We start from the raw sequence: 27,918 nt of genomic DNA on the forward strand, positions 1-27,918 counted from the left end.
AGTCTTGATGAGCTGCAACATGGGGTTAAGTGTCTTGCTCATAAAATGAATTGAAACCACAGCCTTCCAGATGAAACTCGCCCTACCACTGAGCCAGAACAGTAAAGTAAATGTCATACTGTAAGACTTTTGCTTAATATTATAATAAGTGACCTCAACTTCTACCAACGTTATTTTCTGGTGAGATACTTGTACTCATCACTTTATCCTCTCACATTCAAACCTACAGTGAATTGAGAGTGACCAGTTACCTATAAACCTCTAAAAGTGAAAAAACATACAGAGGTTAACAGGAGAACCACCTTTTTTCAGGGTGTGCTTTTACAAGTTTTTCCTTTCTTTTTGCAAGCTTTCTTTTATTTTTCTCAAGTATTTTTCTTTTGATTGAATGAGAAAACTATGAAGCTGACCAAAAATCTAGTAAAAACAGAGCCATATATACATATATATATACATATACTGTATATATATATGAGCTTGTGTAGTGATTTCATGTCTATGTTATTATTTAATAATTTTTTATTTCATTTTGCATTATGTTTTTTATTGTCAACTATGTATCGTCCATATCATAACTTTTACTTTAAAATTCTGTGAAATATCCCCATGAATATATTTATTATTGTGTTATACATTTATTATAACGTTATTGCGTTATCATAATATTATTTTAAGCCAATTCCCCAGAGTTTACATTTTCAAAACATGAACGGCACCCTCATGACCAGACTGGACACTCACTGCATTTGACTCTGAGACCAGTGATCTAAGGCTTTTGAAATATTTATATATATATATATATATATATATATATATATATAAATAAAAAGGTCTTCCAAATAAAAATGTATATTAATTGGAAAAACACACGTTATTTTGAACCCAGCCCCAATGTTACATTGTTTCTGTTCACTAAGAACAGCACAAGCACAATAATAACCTCAACAACAACAGAAGTTACACACTGATGCTTTATGGTTGTGAAAAACTAGTATGGAGCCGTCACCTTTATGAAGGCTACATTTTATTGACAAGACTTTTTAATCCCTGAAAAGAAAGAGCAGAGGACAGACAATATTAAGACAACACAGGTCATACTGAGTGTTCGAGCTTCAGTCTGTGTGCTTGTGTGTGACTGTCACACTGACGCGTTCCTACAAAAGAGACTTAAAAACAAGCAAAGCAGCATTCGAATAAACACCGACACACCATCACTACAAATACTCGACGGTACATGGCGTTGGCAGCCAGGATCTAAAAATCACATAAATAAAAATAATAATTAAAAACAGGCAGAGCCGTGGAGTTCTACCACACGTGTCGTGAAAATGTCCAGTCGCTTTTGATCCTATGAAGTTCTGTTTAATTCCAGAGAACACGCTCTTCACATTCAGTCACTCATGAGTCCAGAGCAGCTCTCTCTCTCTCTCTCTCTCTCTCTCTGTCTGTCTAAAAAAACAACAAAAAGTGAAATATTCTGCATGAATCTTCATCTTCATTGACTGGTTGTATGTCTTCACTGACTCTGGCAGACGGTGGATACGCTCTTGCCTCCTGCTGCAGCTTTCTTACGCCTCTTGTTGAGCAGAGGGTTGCTGGACGTGTCCAGGTCCTTGATCTTCACCTGGTCATAGTCCACACGCATGGTGGCCAAGGCACTGGTCATCTCCTCCTGTGGGAGACAAGAAGACAGGATGTGAAGTGTGTTTATTCAGTGAAGAATGATGTAAGCCACTGATCTGTGCCGCGTGAGCACTCAGGGTTAACCAATAGCCCCAAATCCAGGAAATCATCAGGACTTTTGACAGCAGTTTTTATTATGTTGTTATCAGTTTGGGTTTATCTGTAAGTTTGTCCTTCTGTTAGCAACTTCCTGTTAACAGATGTCTTGAAACATTGATGTGAATTTTTTGGGATGGGCAGGAATGTGGTAGCAACTAAGTCCTGTACTGTGGCGTTACTGGCTGCTGATTGTTTGCACAAAAAGATCTGTTCACTAAGAGATCACTGCATTAATACGAGGCCTTTGTTGTGAAATATTTACAGGAGCAGCAGATTTCACACTTTTTTTCATTATTTTATTATTCTTTTCAAAAGTAAATCCAAATTGAAAGACGACGGCAGAGCCACAAAACAGAAGCCGTCATCAAAAACAAAAAATAAAACGGTCCATTAACTTAAATAGAAACACAGATTTCTATGGATTTAAGTGTTGGAAACTACACATGGGGAGTTTTTATTTTTACATATATATGTACAGTATTTATATATCTATATATATGTATATATATATATTAACCTGGTTTTTAGCCCGGTTTGATTCTACATTGTTGCACCTTAAATTGTGTAATATTGTGCTCAGTACGTTCTCTGTCGTACTATACACATGTCATAACTGAAATGTCTTGTCTAAACCTATAACTCAATACAACTTTAATATCTGCTCCTGATTTCTCTCTTCTTTCTCTACCTCGGCTAATTGTTTCCCTGTCTCTCCCTCCTCTCTGTCCTCCATTTTGCCTTTCACCACAACCCGTCGAGGCAGATGCGGCACATTTTTGAGTCTGGTCCTGTCAGAGTTTTCCTTATCTCCAATGATGTTGTGTGAAGTGTTGGCTTTCTCTTCTCTCTATAACATTCAAAGTAACACAGAGCCTCGAGATAATGTATGTTGTGATTTGGTGCTATTTTGAAATGCACTAAATGGAATTTGCAGTGCATAGAGACAAACAGTGGAGCAAATGCCAGAGAAAAACCATAGGAAGGAACCATTCCTGCATGTTTTTAAAGAGAAAAAGTCACTGTGTGTGTGAGACATGTAGATGACCTTAAAACTCCTGAAAGCTCCTCCTACTTTACTGTGCAAGACTGGAGGCCACACGTCAAGTCAGTATGGATGTAGAAACAACACAACGTCTTTTCTTTCTTCCTTTTGGTTTTCGTGCCTTTCGAGAAGTAGTTCTTCAGAAATGCAACCTCCTGTAATTCCTTACGCAACGTAGCCGCGTGTGTTGCGTGGCTGTGGATTGTGTCAGCGTATTGTTTTTCAGACAAAGCGCTTTTCAAACTTGATTGTGATACAGATTTGCTTGTTCAGCTGCTGTGAAGGAATGTGTCACTGAATACTGTATATATATATATATATATATGTATATATATGTGTACATATATGTGTGTGTGTATATGATTTCCCAATATGATCATATTCAAGAGTAGTGTGGTTTTGACCACAGTCTGACCTGGTGTGAGCAAACAGCCTCGTTGTTGTTTAAACACATTGTCGAAGGAGCTTCTGTGTTCACTGAAATCACTTACAGACAATGGCCGCGTTTCCCAGATTCGATCTTTCTTAAGGACTTAAGAAGGCTCTTAAGAAGGAATGGCTAAGAAGGAGCGCTAAGGTACGGGTGTTTCCCAGACGTGTTCTTAACTGCCTTCTTAGGAGAACCGTAAGATCAAGCCAAAGAAGCTTCTTAAGAAGCTCTTAACGAGAGCTGTTCACCACGGTGGAGCTGAAACTGAATCAATCGATGCCAGGCAAATCGAAACAAAAAAAACAAGCGGGCACCGTCGTTTACCGCGGAGGAGATGGCCGTGTTGGTGGACGAGGTGTGGCAGCACCGTGAAGTTTTATTTGGTGGAACTAAAGGAAAGAAAAACATCACGGTGAAGAACCGTGTAAGGCAGGCTATAGCGGAGAAGATGTCCCCCTCCAGCCCATGTGGCCTGCGTGACTGGGGTGCTGTGTGAAAGAAGTGGTAGGAATTCCAAAGCCAGACAGGGGGCATTGATGTTGAGGGGGACGAGACCTCTCAGAAAGTGAGGAATTATATTATTTTATTATTATTATTATTATTATCATTTTATGTGTAGTACTATAAACTCATAAACGTGTAATTCAATAACAGTTTTTTCTTCTCTACTATTAGTCTATGTTTCTTGCGCCAGTGGTTCACAGCTATGAGCGCATTTCAACATTGAACATTGTTTTATTATTTCAAAAAGTGGAGGATATAAATTTCCCTGATGCGGCTTGATCACTGCAGCCTAGAAATCTTCTAGACGCCCCTAGCGGCTATGATCACTGAACATTTGATCGATAAGAAGGCTGTTAAGAGTGGGTCAGCTCGATCTTACGTTTCCTTCTTAGTGAAAGATCTCTTTAAGCTAAGAGCGACTCTGGGAAACACGTTCTTCTTTCACAGCGTTCTTAAGAGCGCTCCAAAGAAGATCTTAGCGTAAAGGCCATTAACTGTATCAGACCAGACTGTGAACGTTGCTTCTCCCTGGTGGTCATTCAGAGAATCACCATTACAATGACTCAAACTTCAAAGAGTTAAAGGTGGAGTTTGTCATTTCTTTCGGAAACATATTCATCCTCAAAGGTCAAGACTTTGGCCACATCTGTCTGTTTGTCTGTGAGTGACTGTGACTTACAGTTTTACAGTTGTTTACATTGGAAAATAGGAGAGTGCATTGACACTGTGGGAAACTGACGGACCTTTTTTCCATTAAATAAACAAAGCTGTCTGGGAAAACGGTATTAAATCAGCATCATGTCCGAGAAACATCACACATGTGTTCCAAATATGACTCAGTTGTAATATTTTGATGGAGAACACAAGACTGTGTCTGTCTCCAGCTGCTTCATGAGAATCTATTTGGAGCCTTGGCCTTTACTATTTAATTTTTCAACAACCTTTTGTAAAAATGTCTAAGCTTCAAGTCCCTCTGCAGCTCAAACCATTCTCAAGAGTACTTTAGAGAACACGGAGCTGTTTTATCGTTTATTTCTGCATAACACTGACTCACTCATAAGGGAATAGACCAATAATGGCTGCCAACTTCCTCTAGAGCAGTGTTTTTTAACCAGTGTGCCGTGGCACACTAGTGTGCCATGAGAGATCGTCAGGTGTGCCGTGGGAAATTATCCTACTTCACCTAATTGGTCTAAAAACATATTTTGAAAACAAATAATTAATTATCAGCAAATAATATGGATATAAATATTCAAGACACTTCGATAAGAACGACTCAATTGTTAATATAGGCTACAGAGTATCATTTTTTAAACATTTTTGTTTGGTTGTGTACCTCGTGATTTTTTCAATGAAAAAAATGTACCTTGGCTCAAAAAAGTTTGAAAAACACTGCTCTAGAGAATAAACCAGTGATGAGTCTGAGCTTTACAATTCATTATTAACCTTAGGGAAACATGGAAACTGTGGTGAATTTTGACTCTCTGTCTGGGTTCTGTTCAAAGTTGTTTTTAGTGAAACATTGAGTAAAATATGGGACTTACTAAATGCTTACTTGAAAGCATCCTTGATTTCTGGATTATGTCAATGGTTATTATCAGTGGTTACAGTTCAAGAAGAGTTAAAAAAGAAGAACTGATGTAACTGGCCATTACCAGTGTTGTATTTTATACAAAGTACAAATATATATGTCACTGTACTTATGTACAAAATTCACGTATCTGTACTTTACTTTGTTATTTATATTTCTAGCAACTTTTACTCTACTACATTTCCTCTATCTTTGTTACTCGTTACTACCAAATAAAATCAGAAGAAGAGTTGCTAAAGGTCTGTATTTATATATTGCTTTTCTAGTCTTGATGAACACTATATAGATATATAAATATATCTATAGATATCTAGATTTTGGTTATAATGTTGTGTAAGTAACTGCTTTGTCCGTTTATTTCATGGCTCCGGTTCGGAGCTGCACTCTCTGTGAAGTAGAGCTGTTAGTGGTAATGCCAACATGTGACCAGAGGGGGTCAGTGTTACACTGCTTCTGACCTTCACATCCTCCCACATCTCTCTGTCTTCAGTCAGGACCCGGGTGGTGTGGAGCGGGGTGGAGGGAACCATCACAGACTGCTGCAATAACAAACACAAACACACGTGTGTGTGTGTGTGAACAGATGATGGTGTGATGACAGAAATATGGGAGGAAACTGTGTTTTTGTGTATGTGACGGATTCTTACAGTAATCCAGGGATGGTTCATGAACTGAGCGATGGTCATTCTCTCTGTCGGCTCCGTCTTCAGAAGCTGGTGGATCAGATCTTTAGCTGGAGGAGAGAATGTGACGCAAAGATGATTATAGTGCGAGCTTCAAAACATGTGTCTCGTCACAGTGTTTCTATTATTATTATAATAATAATGTGTTATTTTAGCGTGAATAGGTCACACTGTCACATGTACAGTGTGGCCTATTTACACAGACATGGCAAGAGAACATGAGGGAGAAATGTGACGGTGCTTGTGAGCCTGAGCTGTTGTCATTGTTTAGGGGGCCGACACTAGCGACTTGGATAAGAAGCTGGAATTATCCAGGTTTAACACCAGGGTTTCTAGTCTATGAAGCAGGTTTTACCACTAAACATAAAAGAATTATCAGGCGCTGTTCAGTCGCAGGAACAAAATGTGAACAACTGTGAGTGTGCTGCTGATTTTAGCTCACAAGAACACTCACACTTCTTGTGTTCTTTTAAGAGCAACAACATTTAAATAAAGTTAAATACTTTAATATATATCAGGAAAGATGTTGAATAGTTAAATACAAATTAGATGTAAATTAAACTACTTACTTAACTTGCCAATAAATGGATTTTCTCCTCTGCATCTATACTCGGACTCTGCAACCTGAACTACCTCTTAAACCCTGCTGTTGCCGACAGGATTTGGCATGCCCACTTCTCAATACTGTATCTTCAGGGGTGTCCAAACTTTTTTTTAAGGAGGGCCAGATTTGATCATTTGAAGATTTACAAATGCACTATTTTATAATAATTTTTTTTGAAACAATTATAATTTTTAAAGGGCAATGTAACCAAATCTAAGCCACGCAAGAGTGAACAAATCAAAAAATCTGGAGTCAGATATCCTAATAACATTATAGGAAGTGAAGGCAAGTAAATGTCACTGCTGGGTTGCAAACATGACATGTGACTGGGGCCAATTTTCTGTTATAAATCCGAAGCTGCAGGCAACACAAAATCTGATCGAGGGCTGTGATTGGCCCACGGGCCGGACTTTGGACATGCCCGCCATAGGTCATTTATGATATTTAGAAAATTCAAAAACTATGGACTGGCCATCTTCACAGGGTGTGACCCCTCCTTTTGCCCTGTGTCAGCTGAGATTGGTACAGCACCCCCTGTGACCCTCATGTGCAGGATAAAGTGGTAGAAGATGGATGGATGGATACCAGAAAGCAGAGATATAGAGCTTTGCACCCATATACTTGTCATTACGGTAACCCTCAGGACTTCTGTGTAATGACCGTCCAATCACAGACAAGTTGAATAATTGGTAGATATTGAAAGAGAAAGTTATCTTGGAAAAAGGCACAGAAGCACTCACTCATTTAACATTGTCTGACAATTCTACAGCCATCCATCCATCCATTATCTACTGCTTTGTCCTCCACCAGAGGGTCACAGGGGTGCTGTGCCTATCTCAGCTGACATAGGGCGAAAGGCGGCGTTCACCCTGGACAGTTCACCAGTCTATCACAGGGCCACATATAGAGACAAACAAGCATTCACTCACACTCTCACACCTACAGTCAATTTAGAGTGACCAATTCACCTAATCCCCAAATCTGCATGTTTTTGTACTGTGGGAGGAAGCCGGAGAACCCGGAGAAAACCCACGCACACACGGGAAGAACATGCAAACTCCCTTGTTCCAACCGGGGTTTGAACCCAGGATTCTACAGCCATAAAATCTAAATAAATCCAGACGGCCTGATTATGATGATGTCACAAGCTTCATAGAACCTGTTATCCAGACATATTCTGTTAGGGTAAAGCTGCAGTGTCACTTATTCTTCATCCTTTATCTGAAAACAAGCTCTGTCGGGTGAAACTCGCTTTTCACCCGTCAAACTGCTGAACAACCTGTTTTTCAGAGCAGTACAAATCACCACTTAAGCTTATCTTTGTTTTATTAGTCATACTCCAACCTGTTTGTGGCCGCCTCACTTTATAGTTCACTGGTGCTTGTTTCCTCTGCCATACTGAGAAACACAGCAAAGTTACGTAGCGCTTCTTTAAGCCAAACCAGACAAATGAAAAATGACCCCTACAGGAAACAGTGCAGGAACTGGGTGGACGCTGTTAGACCTTTAGAAGTGGGAATCCATTTGATGTTAACTTCTTACAATCTTTGAAGTGTATAACTCCAGAAAAGCACCAGTGGATGAGTCACTATGAACCACAGTTTATCTGATCTCTGTTTACTGAGAGGTACACATGCAGAAAGGTTGGAGAGGTTGCAGTGTTTTCCTCACATGACGGGACACTTTCAACCAGCTGCTGCTGACAACGATGATGATGATGATGATGATGATGATGATGATGATGATGGTATCTCCCCCACTCACATACTGAGGTTTTCTATCTGAGTACATCTATGACTTGACCTAGTAAACCTGTGGCGTTGGTGCGGCATGATGGCTTTATGACTTCCTGTTTTTGACTACGGTGCAAACATGACAGTGAGGCCATGTCCACACCAACAAATGTCAGTAAGCTTTAGTCGACCTAACATTTTTATACACCTTTGTTGGAACACTGACAAAAAAAGCCATGTTTGAAATCAGCCAAATATTCTGAAATTGATTTAAATTTACATGTATTAAGACACATTAGTGGAGAGTGGTCCACACATATATTATATGTTAGTAATGGAGGTCTACTTACATACATTAACTTGTTTTTATGGTCAAAAACCTCCTAGTTGCTGTAAACGAGCCGATAGAAATCCTCTTTTCTGACGGTGTTTCCCAGCCGCGAGATTTGAGACTCAACTCTCACCCCCAGAAGACAGAGTCTTGTGATTGGCCAGTACCCAGAAGTGACATATTCAGCACACCCGCTCTCAGAAGAGCATCTCCCCCCTCTGGAACGGTGGATGCACTGCTACTCATTATCAAAACATTGTTTTAACAGTGTTTAAAAATAGCTTCGTCACGACTCCCCGCCACAGTCCCTTTTATGACTGTTTAGAACCTTCAGGGCTTCTTAAACAAGGTAATGACGCAGATACACACTAAAATACAGCGCTAATTGGAACTTCGGGTCTAGGTCCGCTTTAAAAGTAGCTTGTAAATTTGGCCACTTTCACACTGCAATGTGCCTTAAAATGAGGATCGAAAAGGAAAAATGGACCAAAATCTACACAAAACTGGCCCAAACTGGTGTAAGAACATACTTTCATCAGTAGTGAACAAACAAAAGTTTAGCTTGTTACTTATAATCAAAGCTTAAAGTAAGCTGTAATATCTTATTGAAAATAATATCTTTTAAAATCTTTTTTTCACTTCATTAACAATATTGTTTCAGACAAGAAACAAGAACAATTTCCTAGAAATTAGGCATATGTAGATAAAGTAATACACTAAGGGCCTGATTTACTAAGATTCCAAATAGAGAGCGCTAAATTGCTTGCGCGAGCATAAAGACTGCGCCTGTTACTGGATTACGTTTTGCGGGTGAACTACTAAGATTGCGACCACAATTGACTACAGGCGCAGAAGTGGTTAAGACCGTCCTATTTAAATGAGGATTTTGCGCTAGTCAAGAGTTGTCCACATGGAGAAAGAGCAGACTCAACGTAAGCGCAGAATGAAATTTGAAGCCACTGAACAGAAAGTGACGTTCTGTGATGAGCAGATAACTGGGATCGAGGGATATGACGTCCTTGTTCCCCGGGTCCATAGGACCTTTTTATATTATTATTATTTTAATCCTGCGTCGGTATGATGGACAGCTCCATCATTACCTGACGTATCAAACAAAGAAAACTATGGACTATGGACGCTGCCGTAAAAAAAGAAAGAAAAAGGTGCACAGGGGATACTGGCACAAACTGAAAATTCAACTTAGAATTTCAAATTAAAATCATTGACAAGGCCTATGTGTGTGTGTGAGTGTGTGTGTGTGTGTGTGTGTGTGTGTGTGTGTGTGTGTGTGCGTGTGCATGTGTGTGTGTGTGTGTTTTGAGATTCACACCTTCCTGTGACACCTCAGCCCACTCTGGTTTGGGAAACTCGTACTGGCCCATCCTGATCCTCCTCTTCATCCCTGGTGAAATGGCCTGACCCGTGTTGGAGTAAAATGGAGGAAAGCCGCACAACCTGCAGAGACCAACATGGAGAGAGGCTTTAAAAACTTTCATCTGGACATTGTTTAAGGTATTTATGTCATCTTAAATGTATACATGCTCCTGACCAACTATATACAGTACTCACAGGATGTACATGATGACACCAAGAGACCACATGTCACATGATTTGTCATATTTCTCTGGACCCAAAACCTCAGGAGCTTCGAACACACACACAGACACACACATTAGATTTACACAGCATAAATAAATATGAATTAAGTCCTTTAGTAGTAGCTCGTAGTAATGCAGTACAGCATTATATAACAGCTTAATATACTTTAGTATAGTACAGTATAGCATGTTGTAGTACAGTACAGTAAAGTGTAGTATAGTACAGTATATTTTAGTATAGTATAGTTAAGTACAGTATAGTGTAGTAAAGTACAGTACAGTATAGTTTAGTATGGTACAGCATAGTGGTTGAGAGGGTATAGTATGTTGTAGTATAGTACAATACAGTACAGTATGTTATAGTATAATAAAGTACATCATAGTATACTATAATACAGTATTGTATGCTGTAGTATAATATACTATACAGTTACAGTATGGTACAGTACATTATAGTATAGTTTAGTACAGTACAGTAGAGTATAGCAAGTGCTGTATAATATACTATGTTGTCGTATAATATAGGACAGTACAGTATACAATGTTGTAGTATAGTATTGTACGTTTTAGTATGTTCTTGTAGTATAGTATAGTACATTTACAGTACAGTATAGTATGAAGTAGTATGGTACAGTGCAGTACAGTATACTGTTGCAGTATAGTATGGCACAGTTATAGTAAAGTATTGTGCAGCACAGTAAACTATGTTGTAGTATAGTGTAGTACAGATACAGTAAAGTGCAGTATATGACACTTGTTTCCAGGTCAGTGTGTAGACAGTCATTCAATCTGTATGTTAACTGTAAAATAATGCAGTATTTTACCACGTACCAACATAGTAAGGTGTATAGCAGGGAGTCTGGAGAGGGTTGTGTAGTGTCGTCTCCTTAGCGAAGCCAAAGTCTGTCAGTTTGAGGACTGAATTTAGTTTTTTAGACTGGTACAACAGGTTCTCTGGCTGCAGAGGGAGGCACAAGAAGACACGTAAAAATGTAATAAAATAATAATAAACAAAAAAAATTGGTAACCTCTTCTTCACGGTTGCCCCCGGGATCGGGGGCAGCTTCAGATGCAGCGACAAAAGCGTCATAAAACCATGTCTAACTTTAACAAACACAGACATGCTGCATACCCACAGAAACTCGGCTAAAAGCTCATGTAAACCATTCTTATGTTCACGAAACACAGTTAAAACAGTGATGGATCAAACAGAAGGAGCGGAAATAAACCGTCACAGCGCACACATTGAAAAGCGGTACCGGAGCGTCAGCGTGATTATGTAAACAAAGAAAACATGTGTAGACTGGACAGTGGAAAATCCACAGATTCCAGCGGTACCATTTTTATCACTCTACGACCAAGATTCACGAATCCAGCCCCAAAATAAGTGCAAAAGAACAACTGACTTTCAAGAAATACAAGCAGAAATGTTGTCTTACCTTTGCTGTTTATCAAAACAAATTATTTCCACCGGAACAAAACCACTTCTAATGAAGATTAGAAGCATGGTTTGGGAACAAATCCCAGTCTGATTGATCATTACAGAGCGACATTAGATCATTCTGATTAGAGAAGGGCGAATGTCCCCCCAAATGTGTCATATGCATTTATGTCCTTTTGACTCACTAATGAAGTGATTGACACACATTTGGAGATCGGGGTCTGATTCTACCAGTTTAGAGGTTTAAAACGAGCTGTCAATCACCCTAATTGACCAAGGTAAGCCAGAGCTGTGGCGCTGCGTAACTGAAGACGCTGCAGAGTCACAGAGTTGTTATTACGCACCGCACAGAAAGCATCGATTTACAGGGAGTTGTCATACTTTTTTTTTTTTTTTTTTCAAAACAAGTTATTTTTAGACCAATATTGACATATAAATAAAATTACATGGCTTTTTAATAATTTGGTACCTAGAAATCTCAAATGACACAGATAGTGCCAAACTGTGCCAAAAGTGAGAACGCCCAGACATCTCTTTAATAAAACCTCTGTAATTTCACTCTGCTTCATTTCAGCAGCATCAGACTTTGCACAGCTCATGTCCACATGGTGTTACATGACCTCCATGTGTTTTTAAGCTCCTACTGCATATTTTATTTTGATACCAAGATAATCCACATAAAGCTTGTAACTGCAGAGGTTTACTCTATTTAGTTTGGGCATGTCATTTTTCGAGAAGGGACTCCAAAAAGAGGTTCAGGGAAGAAGTGGTTAAACGGGTAATGACGATCTCCATGTACCTTGATGTCTCTGTGGGCAATGTCCATGTCGTGGAGAAACTTGATGGCCGTGCCGATGTCCCTCATAATCTCAGATGCCTCTGGGAAGAAAAGAGGCGAAAAAAGACTCTCTCAAACCAGAAGCATTACAAACGTCAGAGAACAAGAGAAACAAACACACCCTGAGATTCTGCCAAATAATGTCTAATAAAATAGATTAACGTAATCCACAGTGTATCCTTCCCTCCTTCAGTCCTCACCTTTCTCAGTGAAGGCCTGGTCTCCTCTGGCCTGGATTCGGCTGAACAGCTCTCCTCCCTCCATGCTGCAGAAAATACACTGTGGTTAGTGAAAAAAAGCTCTGGAACAAAGCAGTCGATCATTATTGGAATTAGAGTGATATTTATCTGAATCTCTCGAGTTGTTTTACAGCTCAAAACACAGAGGCATTTCCCCTAAAAGTTGGTTTCTGGCAAAGTCAAAATGAACAGTGCAACTGAAAGTTGTCAGTGAAACAAGAGCTTTTACTCTTGTTTTACAAGAGTAAAAACAAGTGAAAGTATTTGTTTTCCTGTTGAAATAATCTTTTTAGTCTCAGTTATCTATCTTTGTTTTTAACACAACAAATTAGCCCACCAATAATACACAGCGCATATATAATTTAATCAAACAATTATGTCATATACATATACATATATATATGTTGTCATATATATTTAGCTTTTAGGTTTTAATCACAATGGTATTCATATGTATGACAAAGGAACTTCTCACTCATTTGTACTTTCTGCGTTCAATACTACATCCGCGTGACGTAAATGTGTCGTCTTCTGCCCGCGTGTACACACGGAAAATACATAATTGTCTGCGTACAGTCCAAAATATTGGTTCACAGTTTGTGGAAAGAAAAAAAAAACCTCTTCAGTCAGAGTGGGACCATAAAATATACATACATTCATGATGATATTCACAGAATTTCAGAGTAAAAGTGTTTGTTATGATGTGCAACAACAATAAAAACATTATTTAATCAAAATTATGATGCCAGATTCAATGGAATTCAAAAATGTACGAAATAATGTACTAAATAAATGTAAATAAATAACAACTGTTAAGCTTATGGATATAATTCTATGTGGAATTTAAAAGTGTGATGCATATGATAATATGATTTTATCATCTAACTACATTGTTATATAACCAAGCTGGAATTTAAGATAGTATAACCCTAATATTAAATTGATATTGTAAAATAATGTCATTATAATTAATATTATTATATTAAAATAATAATAATCTGTATTACTATTAATTATCATATACATTTAATAACTATGCGAATATTAAGTTATCATTGCTATTACCATTGCTAGGAACTGTAACATAAAGTGCTGTGTGTGTGTCATTCTTCAAAAGTTCTAATGTTGAAGGGTTTTCCATAATCAAAGATGATAGATAAATCATTGAGGCCCACGCTCACTGTGACATGGACGCACAGCTTAGTAATAATGTACTTTCTGGGTCTGAGAGTAAACAGATAAACAGAGTTCAAGGGAATGTGTGGGCCTCCTCTTACTCACACAGGAAGCAGCTCGCAGCGCTGATACATTACTAACACACACAAGGTAAAAGCTGTTGGGTCAATAAGTGCTGATGAGAATTAGTCACTGTTTAAAAGTCCCACAAATAAAGGACAGTGACATTTTTCTGGTTTCAACGCAAGCTTCCTCATGTTTCCTCTGAATAACAGTTTTTTTTTTTGTGCTTTTACAACATGAGAAACGAGAGACAGCACAGAAAAGTCCAGAGTCCACATTCTGTCCACATTCTGTACACACCACTTTATCGCACCATTAGACAGCATTTTACAGCTCAAGACTTCAGTCTTGAGCTGTATTATTTATTATAATGTTTTATTATTTGCATAATTTACCCTGGCATATACAGGAGAAGAGTATTTCAGATTTTCCTCCAAGTACAAGGAAGAAAACAAGTACAAGGAAGATTGCGTACTACTGGTGGTACACGACCAACATTTTGAGAACCATGGGTCTATGTGGCTAAAATTCCCACATTAATATGTACTTTTACCTTCAATACTTGCATACTCACAAATACATATGAGCTATAAATACTCATACATGTGTATTTAATGCTTATGCTTCTTTTTTGAATAAACCTGGTGTAATATTCCTTTTTCACAGCAGATGTTTCTCAAAATGAAAAGGTTTCCCCAGTAAAATGAATCAGCTGTTTTATGGTTTATGGTCATTAAAGCATTGCTAAAGAAAACACATCTAACAGTCAAGTATGTGAAGTAAGTGTGTGTGCGTGAACTGAAACGTGAAAACGTACCACTCCATGATGATGAGCAGACATTTCTTCCCATGATGCATGTTTTCGTAGAGGTTGAGGATGCGAACGATGTACGGTCCTGCCGACACTCGCCAGTGAAGCTCCACCTCTCGTCTCGCTTTGGGACTGTCGTACAGGATCTGGCAGAAAGACACAGAGAGAAAGAGAGAGTCTTTACTTTAGAAACTCATTTGTGACCAATATTAAAGCTCACATAGAGTGGTCCTGTTGCACATATATGTTAGTTATGGAGGTCTATTTACATACATTAACTTGTTTTTAATGATCAAAAACCTCCTAGTTGCTGTAAACGAGCCGATTTTCTGACGGTGTTTCCCAGCCGCGAGATTTGAGACTCAACTCTCTCACCCAGAAGACAGAGTCTCGTGAAACACCTCCACAACGGACGTTATTCGTCTTCTGCGGTTCAATGTACGCATGTACGGACTAGTGCCCGGAGCAGGACGATCTGCTGTTCTGGAGAACCGGTGTTTATGTAAACGGACCGGGTTTTTTCAGAGATCTCGCTGAGCCCGAGATTACAATAAAACACAGCGTTCTCAGCAGTGGCTGAACTGTTTGTTTAGAACCTTCAGGGCTTCTTAAACAAGGTAATGACGCAGATACACACTAAAAAACAGCGTTAATTGGAACTTGCGGTCTAGTTCCACTTTAAATGATGTTTCAGCTATGTCTGAACTGACTGACTTTATATATTTATATAATATTTATTATATTATTATTCTACACCACTACACTGTGATAAGTAATTACATTTTGTGTTTTAAATTTGCAAAATAATAACAATTATGAAGACAGTTTACATTCAGGAACCCATGATAAACTTTTATTGTTAGCATGTTCTGATATTTCACGAACAATGAACACACTTAATATGAAATAGAAATATGTTTCTATACCTTTTTTCTTAATCATATCATCGATGTAGCCTCAAGTGGTTGAAAACAATTATGTTCTGTGTTTTAAATTTGTGTGTCAAACACACATCCTGTTTTGTGACCACAAGATGGGAAATGATGGACACATTTTCTCATAGCTCTCTTATGGGGACATTACATAGACTCTCAGTGACCACTAAACTGACCCACCCGAAAATATCTATCTCTCACATGGGGACATGGGCTTTTGTCCCCAGTAAGACAAGCTGTCCCCAAAACACAGCCTACCTCTCTCTCTCTCTCACACACACGCACGCACACAGGTTTGTGTAGCTATCTTTTTAAGGACTCTGAATTGACTTCCAAAACTTAACCTCAGAAATTAGTTTCTGCCTCAATGGGACCAGGTTTTGGTCTCCATGAGGACTACTGTTCCTGACAAGGTCGGTGTTTATACCAGTAAAGGTCCTAATGAGGTAACAAATACACGACACACACACACACACAACAGGTGTTAGACCTTGACATAGCACATGTTTTTAGTCAGAGTTTATTTTTGGATGTGACAGAGATGGAGTGATCTCCTGCTGTTTACAAGGGCACACACACGCACGCACGCACGCACGCACGCACGCACGCACGCACGCACACGCACACACACACACACACACACACACACACACACACACACACACACACACACACCCACACCCACACACACGCACACTACAGATTTACTTCCACAGATTCACACTGTGTGTGTGTGTGTGTGTGTGTGTGTGTGTGTGTGTGTGTGTGTGTGTGTGTGTGTGTGTGTGTGGAAATGAAATCCTCTCTGACTTCTTGGAATCCCCAAATGTCAGTAGCGACATCTCGTAACTGCAGCTCACCATTGGTTAAAGAGGAAGTGAGATCGAGTCAGAGCTGCTGAAAGTAGAAGTTGAGCGTTTCCGTTTACTTTTTCTCGTCTGCTACTATGCGAGGGTCCTAATTTATTCAACCTGGAACAGAGACTTTGACTTTAACCGAGCAGAAGGCAGGTTCGTGCTGACGAGGCCATTTATAACCTTTTACGACTCCATTCAGAGCATATCCTTCATTTCCTACAGTGAAACTGAAGGTTCTCTGATAAAAGAGGTCATGTGGATTAAATAGACATATAACACACTGAGTGGGGAGACAGGAAGATGTCAAGATATCAAGTAAGAGCCAGATCGTTGTCCCAGGATTTTCAAATCTGACTTGATTTTATAAACGTGGGAGACCACAGACACAATAAACCTTGGAACTGATTTTAAATGTTTTAATCCTGAGAAAGCGCAGACTATATGATCCAGTCAAGACATACTTGGCTCTTCAGGGACGAGATTCCAGGGATTCCATCTCACAGAAACTTGTGTGATTTAACATAACTTCAGGAGATAAACAGACAAGGAGGCAGACTGTCGGCATTATCAGTCAATAGCTGCCATGTTTGCAATGTTTTGTGCTGAGAAATGCAAAAAAACTGTCGATGAAGTCATGGCAGAGAACATGGAACAATCAACTTGGCTTGTACAAGTTACGGTTCTAAACAAAAGTATGCAATATCCACTTCCTGGTCAACTCGCTCTCATTGGTTATTACGATCAGAAAGATGAAACAGGCTAGCCTCCCACAAAAACTACTGGTCAACTTGACTGACTCCATTTGCAAGGACGACACATGCACCAGTCATTCCCTGTTGGAACTGCTGCCTCTTGTGGCATGTGCGCAGAAGTATACCAGGGCTTTTATACTTTACAGAATAAATTATTTATTCTAGTTTTTAAGCTGCTTAACCTTTATTTTATTATATTTATTATGTTCTTTTTTATTTTATTTTAAATATTCAACCAAGAGAGAGCCTCACATAATTCCATTGTACCTTGTGTAATGACAAATAAAGAAATTCATACATTCATTCAGAGGGCAATTATTTCCGATCACAAGTTGTCGCAGAGATACATCTAGGGCGCATGTAGATGCCAGATGTGAACAGTCATACTTTATAGTGTGCACGTGCGACCGCACCACATTATGTTAACATCTTTTTAAAGATGACAACCATCACAACCAAGCTTACTATATAAATGAAGACAAGAGCATAAGATAACATTTCTGACTTTTTGTTGAATTGTAACTTTCTGTTTACCTTCTCAAAAGTAAACAGAAGGTAAACAGAAGGTAAACCCACCTTTTCCAAGAAAGATTTGTTGCAACTTCATAATTACCATAATGAAAAAATAGAATAAATAAGTGCTATATGTCAGGCTAGTAGTTTGACTAACTGAAGCTGAACTGAAGTATGCTCTTTAACTGTGCCTTTGTGTGTCAAAAACAAACATTCCTTTGGCTAACTTTAACCAAATTAACCTTTTGTACTTCAGTGTTTTACTGACAAAGCAGGGCTTGGTCCACACCATCAACTTGCTAGCTTATCTCACAAGTGATCATTTTGTTGACTTTAACTACAGTCTGTTCTTTAATTGTATTTAATTAACAAAGCAGGTGCTGGTTAATGTCCAGCCTTATGCTAGTTTATCAGGTGATAATTTAGCTGCAGTCTTTTCTTTAACTGGCCTATCTGTGGTTCATTAACAAACCAGTGGACAGGTTTGTTCTTTAAATGTTGTGTTTTATCAACAGGAGTCATGTCTACCTACTTGTTAGCTTAGTTTGGCTAACTTTAACCAAACTAACTTTGTGGACTTTAGTTTTTTCCTAACAAAGCAGGTGTTGGTTCATATGAATAGTTTGGCTAACTTTAGCTGCAGTCTTTAACTGATTGTTTGCAGAGCCAGACAGTAACGGTGTACATTTACTTGAGTACAGTACTTAAGTACAATTTTGAGGGATCTTTACTTTACTCCAGTATAATTTTTGGGGAGTACTCATGACTTTACTCAAGTACATTTGAGAGGCAAATATTGTACTCTTTACTCCAAAACATTTCTATCCATAACCGTGAGTACCTGTTACTTCATCTATAAAAAACAACAACAACAACAACAACAACTCCATGGTCAGATTTAGTTGAGAGACGAAACCATACGTAAAAGAACCTTACGTAACTGTAAGAACTGTGGCAGTAGTAATGCAATATTTAGAAAATGTACTCTTGTACTCATGATACTCAAGTACTTTTAAAAACAAGTACTTCAGTACTTTTACTCCAGTAGACATCTGACTGTAGTACTTTTACTTGTACTTGAGTAAAATTTAGCAGGGCGTATCTAAACTTTTACTGAAGTAATGGGGCTGTGTACTCTGTCCGCCTCTGATTGTTTGTTTCATTAACAAAGCAAGAGTCAGGTCATGTTGAGCCTCATAGTATACCTTATATATAGTAGCTAGTGTGGATAACTTTATTCTGAAGTCTGTTCTTTAGCAGTGTTTTATTAACAAAGTAGGGGTCCGTTCACATCGAGCCTCATGCTAGCCTGCTTTACAAGTAATATTATAGCTAACTGTAGCTGCAGTCTGTTCTTTTTTAATGAGCTAAACATCCATTTTATGTTTCTGTCTACTGACTTGTGAATTATTTTGGCAGAAAACATAACTGTAGTGGAAAATGAATGAGCTCTCTCATGCGATAAGGTGTAGGCTGTCACTGACATAAATCTCAAGGAAAACGCTGTAAGAAATTCTGCAGTCTGTCTGTCTCTGGGAATGTCTGGTGTAAATCAGTGACAGCTGTCAACATCGAGAGCTATTTAACACATATTTTAACTGAAGACTCTCACTGACCGCTGGCAGCTTCAATCTTCTGATGGACTTTGGATTCTTATAACCACATCCTGACACTCATCAAAACAATCGTATCTGATAATGACCATAATTTGCCTGGTTTAACAGCACTTGGTTTACCTCTCACCAGAATCACTCTACTCACGTGCTGCTCGTAAACTCTGACATCAAAGTGGTATTTGGTTAATTAATAACCAATGTAAAGCACTGACGGCCTGATTCATTCGTTATTGCCATGGTTCTCAAACTGTGGCACGTGTACCATCAATGGTACGCAAGCTTCCTCTGGTGGTACTGTACCAGGGTATGTGATTGGAGTGGAGCTAAGGAATTTTGGCTGGAGTACGTAAAAAATTTAATAAATAATAAAAGATTTTGAGAAAGCAAATGACCTTATTGGGAATAAATCTGCCTCCTGTGAAAAAGTCTGTAGCTTACTTTGCTCTACCTATTTACACTGTTTTTTAACCTAGGTGATAAGTTTAATTTTAAGTATATTGGTATATTGTATAGTTCAGACCAGGGGTCACCAACCTTTTTGAGACCGAGGGCTACCTGAAGGGTAAAGAATAATATGGAGGGCTACCATATAAACATTTTATGCACCATTTAAAAAAGAAAAAAATTATCATTTTAATGATTAATATTATGCATTCAATTGCATACACATTATTTCCAGTGCTTACTCCAAAACGATTATCAGTTTTTATAAACAATATAATTGATATTTTACTGAAAAATCATATGGATAAATGCAAGTGAGGTGAAGTGAAGTGAGCCTGTATTGGCTGCCTGCGGGCTACCAGGTGCCCGTGGGCACCACGTTGGTGACCCCTGGTTTAGACCAACACCAAATAACCAATGTTAACCATTTGTATTTTTTATTTCACACTGATGTTTGACCTGTTCCATAATGAGGTTTTTTTTTTTTTTTTTTTTTTTAAATATCTTTAAATTTGTGAAAGTCCCTACAGGACAGTAAAACATTCTGTGTTCTATAAGCTGAACAAAGAGCAGGGGTATTCTGCATGGTATCATAATTTATCCAGCTCATCTGACTAATGATCCTTCTTGTCATCCTTAAACATAAAGGATGACAAGATTACAAACCCAAATTTGATGCATTCATTAGAGACACCCTCTGAGGACTTTAGCATATTTAGTTTCCTCTGACTTGCACAACAACAGCTGAATCTCGAGAGTCATTTCAGACTTATACGACCAAACCTCTGAGACTGATTAACGTGTTAAACAGCACCGGCTGCCTGGAGCAACCTGCCATGAAAAAAAGGTTCCATGCATGCACGGCCTTACCAAACCACTGAGAATGTTCATTTTGGTCTCTCAGAGGAAACCTAGAGGTGTCACTAGCATACCAGTGGGCTGACCACAAAGGTGAACTAACAAATTAAATAGGAGACTTATGAATTGAACCTACAGACCTGGCGGTTGCACAGCAAAACTGGAAGTGCACCTAAAAGTGTGGTTGTATAAAGGTGATGCTATGTATAAAGGTGTGTGTGCACCAAAAGTGTGCTGGGAACCAGACAATGAAAACTAAACATAATAGCTGCCAGTTGACACAAGGAAAACCAGATTTTACCCAGTGTATGATATGGTCACTCACTGCTTTATCTCATCATTACAAAACCTTTTCCAAACATGGACTTAAGTTTATGTTGCTTGGTAAACCACTTAATCCTCTCATCAAAGTCCATAGAGAAAATGTGTGTTTTTACATCAAGGCCCTCCGAGGCAGCCTCCGGCAGTTGTTGATCCATTGCTGTCTCCATCAGTAAGGTGAAATATGTTCTTCTGGGACTTCTGCATTTGAAATCTTTCATTTGGTTTGATCTAGGTCATATTAACTTACCCAAAAATGGCAGAAGTAGAACAGCAGCTCTGGTGTCCCCATGAGTTAAAAACACAGATGTTCTCTATGGACTTTGGTTTGGAAAAGCAAGTGTTTTTTCTTTTCTTTAATTTCCAGTTGGAAAAGGTTGTCTGACAGGGATTGGAGCAGCATATATATTCTGTAAGCCATGATTTCAGTGAAGACACACATCTGTGTCTCAGGCTGGGTTTTGGTGACAGCAGTGCACTGGTGGTACGCACCGGTACCTACAGTAATAAAACCACACTTCAAAAACCTGAACTATGCCTTTAACAGTTCATGGTGGAGCTCAAGACAACAGCAATTCTCTCTTTCTGTCGCTGAGGGCACATTTATCTGCCATGGAGTCAGAGAAGTCCAAGTTAAAAGAATTCTGATCACTGTAAGTGAATTAAACTAAATGGATGGCTCCCCTCCAGCTCTGCTGCAAAGTGGATTAAACCTATGTATCCATTTATTATTTTCAGTGCTCAGAGCAACACTTAATTAAAAGGCCAGTGGTTAAACCCTCCCCTCCACATCAAACACTCAATTATTTCCCGTTGCTTTCTATTTGCTGCAAGATTAAAACATACAGAGGGGGATGCCCATTAGCTGGAATAGCAATAAACTAGAACAAACAAAAACTCTAGTGGGTACGTTCAAAAAGCTGTCACCAGCTGTTCCAGTGCAAAACTATTCAAATGCAAACCAAACACAGACACCAGTAAAAGCTTCAACAGAGGAGGGAAATTGAGCGTTTGAGTGTTTCCATTGTTATGTCCTCAAGAAAACAGCGTCTGCAGAGGAGACTGCAGAGTGCAGTGGGGTCACCATGACCCACTCTTAGCTTTTCTCTGTGGAAACCCAGGTTTGTCATGCACCAGGTGATGCTGTTAAGGGTCGCAGTCACAAGTTACATGACATGGGGTGTATTAACACTCAATAGTCTGCTTAGTTGGTTCACATATAATACAAAATGGTTACATGAGGTGGGATTTTATGTGCATTTTTGACAGGATGCACAATATTGGACTTTTTATTGGGAGTTTTTGGGCCGATAATGAGTACTGATACTGATACTGAGAAATGCAGAGGTAGTTAAGTGTCTTCTGTAGTGAAATTGATATTTATTTTGCAAACTCATCTCACAGCAGATGTAGATATACATTTTCTTCATTTTTCTCTCGGCTACTACCTCTCTAGGGGTCGCCACAGCTGATCACAGCATATTTGATTTGGCAGTCATTTAATAAAAAAACAAACGAACAAACAAACAAAAAGACACAGAACCCCCTTCCTAACGCAACCCTCCCATTTCTCCGGGCTTACGACTGGCATTAGGAGTAGCGATGGTACGATACCACCTGCCTGTGTCCGATATTGATATCTTAAACTCTGGATGTGAACCCCCATGGGTGGGGTCAAGTTAAAGCAGAGGTCGTAAATTCGCCCCCAAATTGATTTCATGCGGCCCGACATTTAATATCAAGTTCATTTAATAACAATATTTTATTGTACTTCTGATACTTTATTTAGCATCAGAAGTACTTTTATGGTGAAATATATATCAATCCAAAATCAAAACAATCACTTTTATTTTGAAATCTGTGATATAATTCATGACATAATTCTAAGATCTGATCTCCCACCCCAACTAACTTCACTTGACCGGCCCCCACTGACCAGTCTAGATGCTCAGTGGCCAACTGTCCCAATGGGGTGCAAAGTGGATTGGTGCATTGCTCAGAGGTACCCCAGCCCAAGACATGTCAGGATTGGAACCAGCAACCAAGCCAAGTTCCATTTCCACTAGGCCATTTTCTTCTTGTTAATAAATAAACACAAACAAATAATAGCTTGTGAGGGAGCAAGCATAGAAGTCTTGGTGAGTTTTCAGATGACACTTTATAAAGGCAATATCTGTCGATCTCACTGATTTTTGATATGTGAATATGAAACTCAAATGAAAGAAGATTTGGTAACATTGAATAAACTTTTTACACTTGAGGGAGGTGATCCAGTTGGTGTACTGAAAACAATGTAAATGCAAGAGTGCAACGGAAACTGATTCAGCGTGACTGAAACATCCCTTCAACTTCTGTATTTTACTAGACTGCAAAAAAAGCGGAAATTTCGGAACGTCATGGAAACAATGTTCTGCGATCAACAATCAAGTATCAGAAGCAGCAGTGAAACGCCACCATGTATCAACAAGTACTGACACTTTTTATTTACATCAAGTTGTGCTTTCTCATCTCACTGTGGTGACTGCCCAGAATTCCTAGTATTAATAAAATATGCAAAATGTATTTTATAGAATCTTTTAAAATTTGGTTAAACTGACCTATTGTAAACCTCAAACGGACTATGAATTGCAAGTCACAGCTGGGATTCATTTAAAGTGAAAGTAAGAATTCTTCTTGAGTGGAAACTCATTGTCTCAGTTTTTAACCTGTCTAGACTAAAGAACTAAAATGGAGCCTGCAGCGTTTGTTCCAGAGTAGTATGGATGAAGCTGGAGGTTCTTTTTCAAGATGCCCTTAAGCTCTGGTTCCTGTGGTTTTGTGTAGTGTCTGGAATGTTTATCAACTTTGACATAAAATGACATGCCATATCATTTAGCAGATGCTTTTATCCAAAGTGACTTAAAAGGGAATTGAGTACAACCAGCCGGGGGGTGGAGTTGAACTTGTGACCATGATGTCTCTTGCACACAGGGATACCAGTCTTAAGGCGGATTTCCACTGGATGCGTTTCTGCTTCGTCCTCTGCCCGGCGGCAATCCCCACCGGGCACATTACAGCAGCGGCGCGGTGCCTTGGGAGCCAGCGGTATTCAAGGAACATCACGCGATAATCTCGAAAGGACGCGAGTTCGCGAGATCCCGCGATATACTGTGTGTATCAAGAAAACAACAACAACACAGCTTATTTCATTCTCCGACGTGGAAGAACTGTTGATCTGGTGTCATAAATGATTTTATGTTTCTGCACTTCAACAATCAATCTCTCGTCGTGACCTGGTAGCACCGGTCACAACGTAATGTTGATGTGAATTTGGGGGTTGGAAGTGTTTTACTTTGATTCTGTGTCGGACTTCCTGTCTGGTGCGATCTGCTCTGTTGAAATGTACTTAAATTGACTTAATTTAAAATAGAACTGCTACCTATCAAAATCGCTTCGGCACAGCGAGCCGATTCTGAATCCTTGATTCATGTCAACACAATTTTTTTGGTTCTCTCTGATGCCATTTTGAAGTATTTAACCATGTTCCTGTCCTTTGTGTGTGACTTCCTCAAGTCTGCTAGACTTCATACATCCTTTTATCTCGACTCTGTCTTCCTATTCCAGATTCTACAGCTTTTCTTGTCAGGTGTGGCAGCTCAGCTCCTGACAGATAAGCCAGTTAATCTCTCTGCCCATCGTCCAATGGTGACAGGTGTGACAGCCTAATGACAAATGCGTACATGTGTAAAGGCACATGTGCCTGAGCGTACGCTATTTCCAGAATAAGGTGTCACTGTCATTTATGAAGCGACACGTCATCGTTTACGGATGGGAAATCACGCAGCCCGTTACATGCCTCTGTCTGAACCAGGCTTGGACTGAACTTCCAAGAAACACAGCTGGCACTGGGCACGTCGACGTGTAGGGCATGTGAGCACAGCCACTGTAGTCTGTTGTTTCCAATATTCTAGCACAACTCGGCTCACCTCAATTCTTTCTATCTTTTTTTTTAATATAGAGAGGACAACAGACACCGCAGTATTTTCTCATTTTTTTCCACACAACTTATCAGGATTTGGAAGAAAGTATGAGAAACCAATTAAGGTCTAAAGCATCAAGAGGAGGAATTATTAGGAAACAATAGACCATTAAATTAAGTTTTCAGCTTCTCTCTCAGCTAAAGGCCCACGTCTATTGCCTGATTAAACCGCTCAGGTCACATTGAAAACTCATTATACCAGAGGTTCTCGACATTTGTTCACTTTTCTTGGCCACAGTATCCCTATAAGATATGGTATTTTATGTATTTTACTTGTTTTGTCTTGTGAAGCAGTGTGGGACTCCATATCAGTGAAAGGTGCTATATATACAGTATATAATGTACTTATTTTCTTACTTACTTAAAATAAAAGGGTAAATAAATTGTTAGGTACGGATGTTCGTCTCTATGTGGCCCTGCAATGGACTGGTGAACTATCCAGGGTGTGACTCCGCCTATCGCCCTATGTCAGCTGAGATTGACACAGCACACCACATGATCCACATGTGAAGGATAAAGTGGTAGAAAATGGATGGATGGATACAAGAAATCAACCAAATAATGGAAAATGGCTCAACAAATTTTCAATTGACCATTTAGTTATACAAAACCTGTTCTATATAGGAGGAAGTCTGAGTAAATACCAAATCACTGCTGGTGCCTCCACATGACATAGTTAATAACAATTCAAACTGTCGAACGTTCATGTATTTTATTAGCAGAATAACTAACTTTTTCAGCGAGGGAATGTCACCGGGTGACGCGAAAACAAAAACAATGCTATATCGAGAAACACAGCCAATTTATACTCCAGTGTCGTCAGTTTTACATCCGTCCGTCCATACCAAACGTTGTCTCCGTCACCACCCTACATACAGTACCTGCATGCATCATATTGCGTTGGTATGGATATTACACAATACTTCCTCTAGAAAGCATCAACAAACATAGTGACCACTGAAGAGGACAACATCATAATTTTCAGGTTTGGGAAACACTGATCAACATTTTCTGGACCAAACAACTAATTGATTAATCGATTAGGAAAAGCCAGCAGGTCTTTTTTCCTCCTGCTTTTGGTTTGTGGATGTTTGTCTAAAGAAGACGTCAGGCTTTGTATGAGAAGAGACTGCAGGCTTGAAGAAACACCAGTTACAAGGAAGTTAAGTTTTTTTCTGTTGCCCAATCACCCAATGTTGTGGTAAATGGTCTGTTTTTCTAGTCTTGCTGACCTCTAAAAGCTGCTTTACACTACAGCTTTGCCATTCACCCATTCACTCACACTTTCACCGTTAGGAGCAACGTGGGGTTAAGAGTCTTGCCCAAGGTGTCGGACTCTTTAGCATTTAGAGTAGTAGAGCCGGGAATCACAACCTTCAAGTTGAAAGACGACTCCCTCTACCACTGAGGTACCGTCACCCCTGTGGGTGGAGCCACTCGGGTACCCCAAGGGAAGGGTGCCAAAAATGCAAAAACAGTAAGGGCTGGTTATCTTCTATTTGCAATGGAAACGCAACAAAATAACTATGTTACTGTACCAAACCGAACCATTCCATTCCACACGATGGAAAAACAGCTTCATTCTTTCAAGACTTCGAAAACCAAACATCTTAAAGTCATTAAGACTATGAGGAAATCAGGCAGCTTCTGCCACTGGGTGACAGTAGCTCAGTGGTTGAGCGAGTCACCTTTCAATTTGAAGGTTGGGGGTTCAATTCCCATCTGCATGCAAGACACTTAATCCCTCATTGCTCCTGACAGCTGTGCCATTATAGAAAATGTGCTGCACATATATATACACAAGTGTGAATGTATGGGTGAATGGAAAAACTGGTGTAAAGAAGCTTTGAGTGGCCACCAAGACTAGAAAAGCACTTATAAAAAGTTACTTATGGCTCATATGTTCAATTCCTGTCCTTAAGAACTTCTCTAACCTCTTTTTTCTATCATTTGGCAAAACGTGATCATTTTAAAGTGTGAATCAGGAAACTTTATATATATATAGTGTGTGTCAGGTGACTTCAGTACCTTCAGTGCGCACTTGGCTCCAGTCTTCTTGTTGAAACACTCCAACACTTTGCCATTGATCCCTAAGCCCAGAACCTGACTGGATATCTTATAATCGTCCGTCACTGCGTTGCGCTTTATCTCCAGTTTGGGATGAACGGGCAGAGGGAAGTGAGTGGACACGGAGCCCGGGTCCTTGTGGTCACCTGCTGCTGCTGCTGCTGCTGCTGCGGGGAGATCGGGCTGCTGCTGCCGCTCTGGTGGGCTCGGTGAGTCCGACTCTGCCTCAGCCTTCGGAGCTTGCAGTGGTTTCTCCTTCCCGTTTCCATTCTGCAGCATGTTCACACCAACCTGTTGTCAGCAGCGGTACTCGGGAAAGAATGAGAGTGAGTAATTCACCACAGCGCTGCGCCTCCTCCTGTGACTCCAGCTGCGCTCCGGTAAATGCGTAAAAGCTGCGGGATCCTCCGGCGCGTCTGAAGCGCCTGTCAGGACTCACTCCACACTGTATCTACAAGTGTGCAACAGAACTACACAATGTTGTAACACTAAATTTAAATATGTATTGAAAAGTAACATCAGTGAAGATAATTCCGTTCATCGGAATGAAACAAAAGCCAAACTCCAGTCAGAGATGTGTTGGATTCACTCCGCTCATCTTGGTTTCCTGGACTCCTCGGTGGTTGAATACTCTCATGGCCATTCACTGTCACTGTCTGTACAAGCGCCAC

The 27,918-nt window shown here is 39.5% G+C and overlaps 1 protein-coding gene across 1 annotated transcript; it reads right to left on the reverse strand.

Moving 5' to 3' along the window:
• Positions 1-1,016: 1,016 nt before the first annotated feature.
• LOC310929410 (MAP kinase-activated protein kinase 2-like) lies at positions 1,017-27,914 on the reverse strand. Its single transcript, XM_083892155.1, has 10 exons — positions 27,209-27,914; positions 14,873-15,012; positions 12,778-12,842; positions 12,539-12,618; positions 11,130-11,256; positions 10,270-10,345; positions 10,031-10,155; positions 5,997-6,082; positions 5,808-5,888; positions 1,017-1,672 (listed from the first exon to the last, which is right to left on the reverse strand). Exons 1-10 carry the CDS (start codon positions 27,524-27,526, stop codon positions 1,517-1,519), a joined length of 1,254 nt encoding a protein of 417 aa, XP_083748281.1. The 5' UTR covers positions 27,527-27,914; the 3' UTR covers positions 1,017-1,516.
• Positions 27,915-27,918: the final 4 nt, after the last annotated feature.

Source organism: Microchirus variegatus (assembly GCF_963457635.1).
Source record: "Microchirus variegatus genome assembly, chromosome: 7".
Lineage (NCBI taxonomy): Eukaryota > Metazoa > Chordata > Actinopteri > Pleuronectiformes > Soleidae > Microchirus > Microchirus variegatus.

Bases quoted from the DNA above. Each gene is read 5' to 3' on its own strand.
- LOC310929410 (XM_083892155.1), bottom strand. From the start codon at position 27,526: ATGCTGCAGAATGGAAACGGGAAGGAGAAACCACTGCAAGCTCCGAAG. The intron at 10,346-11,129 runs GTACGTGGTAAA...GTGTGTTCGAAG, and splicing joins CTATACACCTTACTATGTTG to CTCCTGAGGTTTTGGGTCCA. The intron at 1,673-5,807 runs GTCAGAAGCAGT...TGTCTCCCACAG, and splicing joins AGATGTGGGAGGATGTGAAG to GAGGAGATGACCAGTGCCTT.